Source organism: Ictalurus furcatus, chromosome 12 (genome assembly GCF_023375685.1).
Source record: "Ictalurus furcatus strain D&B chromosome 12, Billie_1.0, whole genome shotgun sequence".
In the NCBI taxonomy this organism is placed as follows: Eukaryota; Metazoa; Chordata; class Actinopteri; order Siluriformes; family Ictaluridae; genus Ictalurus; species Ictalurus furcatus.
In genome coordinates this window covers 29,728,806-29,739,916 of record NC_071266.1, presented here as the reverse complement: position 1 = coordinate 29,739,916, position 11,111 = coordinate 29,728,806, and the positions used below count along the sequence as shown (strand labels likewise).

Here is an 11,111-nt window from a genome sequence, read left to right as displayed (position 1 = left end):
TCATCGTTATGGCCGTGGCATTTTGTGAGCTGGGAGAAAAGAGTAAACATTACAAACTGCACTGAAATATTGAGGGAAATAAGTTATAATAATAAAATTATACTTTTATGTTTCACTAACCAGTTCCAGGAGGATGGAGAAAGGTGTCCGAATAGCCCCGTGGGTTTGGTATTGCTCGAATGGTTTTGGGAAATCTCTCATCGTTGTGCCTAATATTTCAATATGATCAAAGATGACTTTCACGGTACTTTGAATGAATGTAAACTAAGAACAGGATGCTGTGCAGAATCTTGAGGAAAAAGTAAAGACTATTATATGAGACAAGTAAAGTTGCCAACATCTTCAGGACAGAGGAGTTTATGCTTTTTTGCGGTTTCTCAGTAACACGACCTGCTTGACCTGAATGAACTTTGAGAGAGAATAAAGAGAGACTCGTGAGGGAACGAGAGTTTATAGCTGCTATAACATAAATTAAAACAGGAACTAACTCATTTTCACCAATGTTCCACAACAATAATTGCAGCTAAAAAGAGATCAAACGCAGTGGCAGCTGGTCACTGGGTGGTGCTGGGGCACCGCCCCCTTTAAGGCTACTTAAACATGTTATACATAAGTTAAATAAGACTCCGTCTTAAAGGAGAAGTTCAGAGCTGCTGAACCTATTGTGGCCCACAAGTCAAAATGTTTGCCCACCCCTGGGTTAGAATTTATGTATTCTATACACCTGATATGGACATTAACGTGAAGGAATATGCTCTAAATTTCATGCATGTTTTTGTTTTATGTGATTTTGAGGGTTCATGATATTTTTACATGTTTTCTGTATGTAATACTTTCTATAAATCTAAATGTTCCCTAAGAAAAGGATGCTGTGGTGTAGTACACATGTAGTGTAGAGATAGAGCAAAAATGAAGCGAAGCAGTGGTGCTGAAAAAAGTAGAAAGAGGGAGGAAAGCTAAATCTTTTATCAGAACCTGTGACGTGTTTTTAATGAACAGATTTTGCCTTTGGCATGAAGTCAAGTTGCAGTTCTGCAGGCACTGAGGTCTCTCTCTCTCTCTCTCCCTCCCCTCTCCCTCATACACACAGACATGCTCTTTCAAATATACATTTTCTCATCCACACACACACACACACACACACTCTCTCTCTCTCTTTCATATGTATACACCCCTCTTCTCATTCCCTCCTAAAGCTCTGCTGACCTGCTCCAAATGAAACCCTGAATGATGCAGACATGATCATATGTGAGTTTAGTGTCACAGGAAGATATTGGGCCAGCCAGATGTGGATTCATGTTCAGTGCTACTTTAATTAAATATGATTAAATATTACCACAATAGAGAAAAAAGAAGAATATTTTAATAAGCTGCTGTCCTACTGAACCATACAGTGATGTGTTTGCTCTTGGTTAGTGGTCATAGTGAAATACTTAATATAGTACTAATATCAAGATTTCATAATATCAATACTAGATAATAAAATAGATTATTGTTATTATTATTATTATTATTATTATTATTATTATTATTATTATTATTATTATTATTATAGTAGTAGTGGTCTATGGGGCGGAGTGGGGGGGGGGGTTAATGATTAGATGAGGATTGATGTTAGTGTTAAATATAAAGTTTATAAAGTTTCAGTCCTGATTGAGGAGATGTACAGCTGAGTGGTGAAGTTCTCCTACAGTGCACCCAGATGATGCCCCGTTTAACGTACAATGCTGTCTTGATTGTTTTATATTCTTTGTCACACTGTTCTTCTGTTTCTGTTTATTTTACAAATATGACTTAATATCTGTTCAGTGCTACTTCAAATAAATATGTTTAAATAGAATATATGTTTCTGTATCGTTATATTTTTATGCTAGTAACTGGTGTTAAAAATCGTTCTAACCGTCAGTGAGGCGGTGTGTTATGATGGGGTGTGTTGTGGACCGGGTGTGGAGGTCCACTCAGGATCTGAAAGTCCAGGGACACTTTTTGGTCCCAGTTCACCCCTGATTATTGTTATTAATGCTGAAAATTTAAATATCCATGTTAAAATACTGAAATGAGGGCCCTCTAAACACTAAATCCACCCCGTGTCTGTATGTAAGTAAAATGGTCTGCACTTATATAGCGCTTTTATCCAAAGCACTGTACACTGTCTCATTCACCAATGGTAGTAGAGCTGTGATGCAAGGTGCTAACTTTCCATTGGGAGCAACTCGGGGTTCAGGGTCTTGCCCAAGGACACTTCGGCATGTGGGGTCACGTGGGCCAGGAATCGAACCGCCAACCCTACGATTAGTCGACGACCCGCTCTACCACCTGATCCACAGCCGCCCTGCTGCTCTGCTTGTATTTTAAAGCAGTATTTGCTAAAAATGTATCGATACCGATATTGTTATTCTAATTGAAAAACCTATCAAATCAAGCCTTTACATATGAAATTATTCATTATTTATAAAATCTGCTGGTCTTGACTTACTGGACTTTATCTTGTGGGTTAGGTTTCCTGTGACCACTCTGAACCTGCGCAGGATCCAGGAATGAATGCTCCCAAATGGAGTTTCAGCTCCTGATGAAATAGCTGCTATGCCAATACCAATAAATATTGGTATGCCACTTCAATTTTTGAAAATTCTGATTGAAAATGTTATGCTTACACTAAATTTTGTTTTGGAACACTGTCAGTAACAGGGAACCCCAGATTGCGATCCAATCACCGTTGTGCATACTGTGCAGGCTGGCGTCACATACGGTCTTTCCTGTGGTGAAATTTTGAGGCTTGTTATCTCTACTGGGTAAAAGAGCTCTGGAGTGGGACTCTCATCTGTGTGTTAGAGTGTGTATAGCACTCTGATCCGGATCTGAGTGTTATGAAGTTCATAAATACTAACACTTGTATTAAATTCATGTGACTGCATGTTCTGTACTGAACACCCCATATCCATTAAGTTCACACAGATACATGTACCACTGCAGCCCTAACCAATATGCTATGAAAATATCAAGAAAGGATTTAAAAACTAATTCGATGAGGTTTCAGGTAGTGGTGTGTCATTTGAATTTGCTTACGTAAAGCTTCATCCTTCCAGCCAGGAAGTAAACCCTATGTTCCCAGGCACTGGAACACAGAAACAGAGGAGACAGTAATAAGCATCAGTTGTTAGGTTGTGTGTGAATGCTCTCTCTAAACAATTTCCCCATAAACTATGCATGTATACACTGAACAACAGCCTCAACATTAGCTACGGGGTCATCAGCATCCCAGATGTTTAACCCATTAATCCCCGAACATCTCCTAGTGGTGGGGCAGCACCCATCTTGCTTCAGCTGGACAAGGGATCCCCTCTAATGTCTCTCATCCTTGTCTTCCAATCCAGACATCCTTCACGAGCTATAACGTACCTGTATATCATAATGCCCTGACGCAGCCATATGAGACATAACGATACTGAGGGGCGACTCAGTGCACTACTGGTATCATCACACACTGTCATATGGCTCATCAACTTCAGTTCAAACCTTCCCCAAATATCACCCAAGTTGCCCATTCTTTCTTTCTGCGTACTTTTTAAACTTCATTTTTAACCCCAGCCAGAAGATCCCCTTCTCAGCAGCTTAACAAATGCAAACATCCTAGTCTGGAAATGTTGGACATAACGGATATAACAGCCCTAACGTCTGTTGGTTGAAGACTGTGGAGGAAATGCACAAGAACTCCTATTGATTTCAGATTTTTTCATATAAATTGCGTGTATTTTGTAGTTAATTGTTAGATAAGTTAGTTACTTAGTTTAGTTTTCGTTATAGTTCCCATATATAGTATTTATATTAGTGATATAGTGTACAGTGTGATAAGTTAGATTTACTACAGTTTAAGGTTTGTAGTTTATTTAGTGTACAGTTGTGTGTTTATATACTGTTCATACGTGTTTGTGTAGAAGATTAGTTTATACGAGGTTTGTAGTTTATTTAGTGTACAGTTAGTGTTCATATCGTAGGTTAAGGATTTTAGGGTTTAGAAAGTCGCAGCTTCATAACATCACTGTCTCCATGACAACTGGCACATACAGTTACATTTGTGGTAAATAAATGTATTAATTTATATAAAATTCGGCCAAGTTTTTCATTTCGGTGCATCCCTAATATTATATATATAGCTCTTGATGAAGGACCTGTGGAAAGAATTAACTCTTGAATGTTCTGTTGAATTCACTCCTGATGTTGCTGCTGACCCACCCAAACAACACCCACGGACGAATGTCCATCTGTCTGCAAAGCGTGTTCTGAACACACATCCTGTAAACAGAGAGAAAAATACAATTACATAAAAATATTTCTGCCAATAAACAAACCAACGTTTAACCACATTCTCCTGGTCAGTGAATTTCTTGCTAGGCTTCTGCTCTATATGAGTTTCAGTTTACGTGAACATGATATGAGCAGAGCAGAAGGAAAGTTAATGTACTGTGCATGGCTCTGTAGCAGATAAACACATACAGTGATACTTGCCACACGGGCATCTCAGTCACAGATCAGAGATCATGAACTCAGTGCGTGAAAATGCATGTTTTACTATTCATGTTTTACTGTGACATCAAGAAATGTCAGTTTAATTATGTTGATATTTTATGATCTTTGATCTTGTTCTGATATTATCTAATGAAGAGAGAAGTTTAATTATATGGACAACTGTTCTTTAATTGTGCTTTCACATCATAAACACTGCAACCCTTTTCTGTGACTGTAGTGAGAATATTCGGTTACATGTTTGTAGTTTTGTCCATATTTATAGTCTCATTTGTTTACATTTTATCAAGCTTGTATTATTATATCTTTATCCTTTTCTGAGAAGATAAGAAATTTGGTCTTACAGATTATTCTGAAAATAATTTGATGGGAATATTATATTTGCATCCATTATTATGCATGAAACTGTTATTCTTTATCATTATGATGATTATTTTGGTTAAAAATAAATAAATCACCTCATGTTGCAGCCTGACCAACAGTGTGTCAGTTTAAATGGTGGGTTCAGAATGTGATATAGCCCAAGTTTAACATGAGGATGCATGTAAACCTGTATCTCTTACATTTTTCTTTTTCAGCAGTTTCAGCATTGGACTCATTTCCATCCTTTTTGGCCTTTCCTTCACTTGTGGTTTGGAAGTCATCCCTTGCATCTGATTCAGCAGCTGTCATTCTGCATTTCTGCTTCGTTGCTTATGTTTTGAACACTTAGCAATGATAAAAGTTTTACATTTGTGCATTCCAGTTTCTTTTTCCTCGATTTAATGTGCTTGTGGGGGTATTTGCTACATGACAATGATTTATTTCACAGTACTTCATATATGGGAGTATGCAAAGACTCTGCTACTTATAAACATTGTGTCATATTAATTACAGTTTTTAATCAGTTAATATATAACTGCACAATGGTGGATTGTTTCATTATTGCATGAATATGTGCACTGTGATTTAGATTATGAAGCACATGTTAAATTGACAGTATTTAGATGTCAGTAATGGTGGGCGAAATGATTTAATAAAAAAAAACGACAAGGTGTCAGATCTTTATTCATTTTAAATACAATAGAATTATAATACAAATATAAACAGGTTTAGTTGGATCTTTGAAATATAATTAGTAATGGATAAATATAAAGGCCATGTTTTACTGAATACTGAGTAGTTTCTAAACCAATATTTTTTAAAAAATTGTTCCATATTTGCTATTAATTATTTTTATTAGTAAAACCTTAGCAACCACAAATATGCATGTTTTTGTTTTCTATTTTTACTATGGTTTATTTGTACTAAAACCATAGTAATGTCAATCTGCAAAAAAAAAAAAAAAAAAAAAAAAAACAACAACAACATGGTTTCTGCATAAAATCCATTATCAGAGTTAATTTAAGGGATGTTTTTAAGGAATAACCACATTCCTTAAGGTTAAATGCATGGCTTTCTCTGCCAGCGAATGTTATAAACCAGACCAAATGCGGACCTAAGTGGACGTTCAACGTCCGGGGGACGCCCCCTGTTAGCTGGGTTATTACACCTTTGATGGATTAAAACATTTCTTATCACTCTGATTATTTTAAACTTCTGATTGGAACTGATGGATTACATAATAAACACATTTATATCATAGAAATTATTCTATAGGACCATGACAGTTTCCATTAAAACCAATGCGATCCCCATTAGAACCATTAAAACCATTACAAATTCTATTAGGGTTTCTATTGTTTTCTGTATGGTTGTTCTTGTTTTTTCATCAGTGGTCTGAGATCTCATCAATGTTAAAATGTCCAGAAAGAGAACTTGTATTGAAAGAGTCCACTTGTAGTGTGAACACCAGAAGCACTGGGGTGTTGTACAGATAGCTCCTCTTTAACAGGACTGAGGGTGGTTAATTTAAACAGAACCACATGTAAAAACTCCTTCAGATAATTCTAGGAAAAGTTATCACGCTTGCTGCTTGTGTATCTCGTTTTCTTTATCTCGCTGTTGAATATGGACCAGGACGTGATTTTAGCTGAAACAAACACACCACAAGATGGCGGTCAGAGCCCAGTCACGGTTACAGGAGCGCACGCGCGCGTTGACGTTGTAAACACACAATGCTAATGTGGCTAACGGAGCTGGATCTTCAGGACGGAGGAAGGTGAAGGAATCATGTCCAACATCTGTGGATCAGGTATAAACGCTTATATCTCAGAAAATTATTATTATTTTAACTTTTAAAGGTTTACAGCGACGGAGATAACGCTGTTCTGTTAGTTTTGAGAAATGAGTGGTTTTGCTGATAAAAAGAAGCTGTTATCTGTGTAAACAAGAGGTTTTATTTGAGATTAACCTCATACATATAGATATATTTAGATATTTATGCTTTGCGTTGTATATGTGTCTGATAAAAATGTTTTTTTGTTCGACTGTTTTAAAATATCTGTGTAATTTTCTCCCACTCGGATTCTGACAGGGCTAGATTTCTGCTCTGTGATTGGCTAACGCAGCTGTCTGACAGGCGGATTGGTTGTGAGTAACCAATCCTAGCGCCGCGGTGGGCGGGGCTTGTCAGAATATAGGCGGGAACGAAAATAAAAATGGGGAAAATGTCTAAAAAAAAAAAAAACAAAGATGTGGGGTTTAATTCTGGGTTATCAAGATAGCTTCAGGTTAACTTAATCTTCAGCTCAGACCTGTGAAAGTCACAAACAAAGTCAGTTATATTACCATATCACAAATTTTCTGAAATTAGGAAGGAGATATATAAACCTGATTTATATAATATTTTTAAATAATAATTAAAACAGGCAGAGTATAAATTTTACATGTTAGTCAAAGTGGAATTGACTTGGTTTCTACAAAATACAAAGTTCATGCCGTATTTGCACGGTTTCAGTAATCTAATATACAATATAATGAACTAAACAGTGTAACTTTTCATTGTTTTCCAGAGAAGAACGGTGGAAAGAGGAGTGAGGAGAACAACAGTGATGAACATGAACTCAGACTCGTGCTCATTGGTCGGACAGGCTCAGGAAAGAGCGCTACAGGAAACAATATTCTCGGACGACGTCATTTCCTGTCTGAGCTGAGAGCAAGCTCAGTGACGCAGGTGTGTGAGCAGGGACGTGCTGAGTTATCTGAGGATGAGGTGGATAAAAGCACTAAGGTGTTGGTGGTGGACATGCCAGGATTTGGAGACACTCGATCAGATCCTAGTGAGGTTCACACAGAGATCGCCAAATGTGTGGCGCTGAGTGCACCCGGTCCTCATGCCTTCCTGCTGGTCATTCAGCTGGGACGCTACACGGAAGATGAAGATCGAGCTGCTCAGGAGATGCTGCGAATATTTGGGGAGTCTGCTCTACAGCACCACACGGTGGTTGTATTTACCCGTGGGGATGATTTGGAAGAAAGTGGTGGTGATTTGGAGTTGTTTCTGGGTCAGGATGCTCCAAAAGCAATGAGATCTTTACTGGAAACTTGTGGAAGAAGATACCATGTCCTGAACAACAGAAACTTGGAGAACAGGAAGCAGGTGATATAGAAGACTTTGCTGTTATTAAACATTTACTGTTATTTATTAAATCAGACACGAGTTCAACGCTGTGTTCAGTCACATTTCTTTAATTCCTGTCCGATCCTATATATTATTCCGGTTGTATATCAAACTGCCCCCTAGTGGCTTAGTTTCCCCATCTCTCTACAGGTGAAGGAGCTGCTCAGAAAAGTGGAGAAGATGGTGGAAGAGAATGGAGGGCAGTACTACACCAGCGCAACATTCCAGGAGGCAGAGCTTGCTATCCGTGAGGAACAGGAAAGGCTGATGAGACTGGGGGAGGCAGACATGGAGGGGGCCTTGGTGTTGGCCAAGCGGAGGAGGAAGGATTGTGAGAGAGCAGAGGAGATGTGGGTAGAGGAGAGATCAGTTGAGAGGTGGTGGTTGCTGAAGGAAGGATGGCAGAAATGGAAAGAAAGAGAGTGGAGAAGAGGAAGGCATGAGCTAAAATCGTTCCGCACTGAAGCAGCACTCTCGCCAAAGGTTCTAGAGAAGGTAAAAGTGTTAGTGGCAGCCGGAGCTACAGGATTTGCAGTGGGGGCAGTTTGCGGTGCTGTTGCCCCTTTTGCTTTGGCAGCAGGAGCTTCTGTGGTGGGCAGTTCGGTGGGTATCACTGCAGGTGTGGCCGGAAAAACAGCTGTAGCTGTAGGGACAGCAATGGGAGGTGTGTTCGGTGGGGCTAATGGGGTATTAGTTGGAGCAGAAGCAGCAGCACCTGGGGAGGCAGCACTAGACACTCTGAAGCAGGTAGGTCTGATGGGGGTCACAGTGGTGGGTGGGGCTGCAGTGGTGGGTGGAGCATTGGGGGTGGGTGCAGGACTTGTGGGAATGGGACTTGAGGGTGGTGCTGCGATAACCGGAGCTGAAACAGTTAGCATTGCTAGTGCTGGAGCTGTAGCTGCACCACAGGCACTAGGGGGTGCTTTAGTGGAGGGTATAGCACCTAGCAGTGGTCTAACAGGTGCAGCAGGAACACGCGGATGCATTTTAACAGCAGTGACGGAGCTCGGAAGAGTCGCAGCTGGAGTTGCGATGGCCGGAGGACTGGCAGTGAAAGTGGTGAAGGAGAAAGTTCGCTCGGCGACTGGATGCACAGAGAGAAAGTCCTATGAGATATACTGGAATAAAATAAGTGGCAGTGCTAACTCGGCATGTTAAAGTGCTATATTGCAGTACTATCCTAAGCTTTCATTTCTGTAGTATGATCATATGACATCGCCAGCTGCTATCTTCTTGGCTCAAATAAACGTACAGTCTGGATTTTTAGAGTTTGGCTTTTGTAGCTATCCAGCATACATCGTTAGCATAATAACTAACATAAGCTAGTAAATAACATTCACTGGCTGAAAGAGTTTGCCATCCACTATAGCTTTGACATGCTCAGTCCTGTCTGCTGAACACAGTCAGAGTATTACCTTCTCCAAGAAGAACATGCATGATGCTCCTTCAGAAGAAACTTTAGAAGACAACTGTTCTCATCTTAAACTGGAGAAACCTTGAGACTTAACCTTGAGAATCAATTCTCTGTCCAAAAATGCTGGAAATGAAAATGTATTGATCATGATAACGGTGTTGTGTGCAGTATATGGTGGTACATACAGCTAGCATGTGAGCCCTCAGAACAAATTGACTCACTAACATGCACCGTGTTTTATCAATTCTCAGACTGGCCTTTTATTTTGCACATGAATTATGTATGAAGTTGTATGAACTAACTAACTTAACCTTTATTAGCTCCATTAATCAAGATCGCATCTTTTTATATATATACATATATATTTGATGAGTTAAAAATCTTCTGCACTTCTTAGACACAATTACACTCAATTAATTCATTTAGTTTTTCCAGAATATATTAGTTTCTGTAGTTCTGATGATTATACGCATCAAAACAGCATTTTCATATTCACCGGAATATTCAGCTATTACACATTTTTTCCTCATGATTTGAACCATGAAGTTGCATTAAATCCAAAGTGAAGGAAAACTGTTGCTTTGTTTAAATTAAGTGCTCATAACGAAGTGTCTTACAATAAAGCAGAACAATAAAGCATGGAAATAAAGTTTTATTATTTTATTGTAGTTACACTTTCACCACTTTCATCTTTGACCACTGCTACTGTAAACTACGTCATGTTACACAATTATAAGATAAGATAAGATAAGATAACCTTTATTGATCCCACACTGGGGAAATTCCCTCGTTACAGCAGCTCAATTACACAAAAAACAGATAGGAAAGAATACACATTAAATAGGAATAGAATTGAAATAAAGTATCTAAAAATACATATATACAATAGGAATAGAAAAATAAGAATTAAATTAGTAAAAAATAATAATAATGGTAATATGTACACTATGGACACCTCAATGTATGTGTATAATTTGAATATGTGCAGATGTGTAACACCTTGTTTATATACATGAGTGGATAAATGGATTATTAATAGAGGGCTGAACAACAAATAATAATGTGTGGGTTGCTGATGCAAAAAGAACAGCTGCAGTGCTACATTATGTTGTTGTTGCATTAAAGAGTCTGACTGCTGTAGGGATGAAGGACCTGTGGTAGCGCTCTTTCCTGCACTGAGGGTGCAGCAGTCTGCTGCTGAAGGAGCTGCTCAGGGACCCCAGAACCTCATACAGGGGGTGAGAGGAATTGCTCCTGATAGACGCCATCTTAGCTAACATCCTCCTCTCCCCGACCACCTCTAAGCTGTCCAGAGGGTAGACCAGGACAGAGCTAGCCCTCTTGACCAGTTTGTTGAGGCATTTCCTGTCCCTCTCTGTGCACCCAACTACCCAGCAAACTACTGCGTAGAAGATAGCAGATGCTACCACAGTGTCATAGAAAGTTTTAATCTACATGATAGTACATGAGTGCTGAGCCATACTTAATGCTTTCCTCACACCCATATACCAGAATGGAAATACGATGATAAACTCATCTGAATCTGAAATTTCATGCTGATGAGACTGTATCTTAGAGCGGAATGTTAACCAAAGCTTACAGTCAGGCCACTTTTGCCCCAAATTTGAAATA

The 11,111-nt window shown here is 39.0% G+C and overlaps 1 protein-coding gene across 1 annotated transcript; it reads left to right on the top strand.

Moving 5' to 3' along the window:
- The first annotated feature begins 6,433 nt into the window (after positions 1-6,433).
- On the top strand, positions 6,434-10,128 carry LOC128616008 (GTPase IMAP family member 4). The gene is made up of 3 exons (XM_053638442.1): positions 6,434-6,697; positions 7,458-8,044; positions 8,216-10,128. The coding sequence occupies exons 1-3, from the start codon at positions 6,676-6,678 to the stop codon at positions 9,221-9,223; spliced, it is 1,617 nt and encodes a 538-aa protein (XP_053494417.1). The 5' UTR covers positions 6,434-6,675; the 3' UTR covers positions 9,224-10,128.
- Positions 10,129-11,111: the final 983 nt, after the last annotated feature.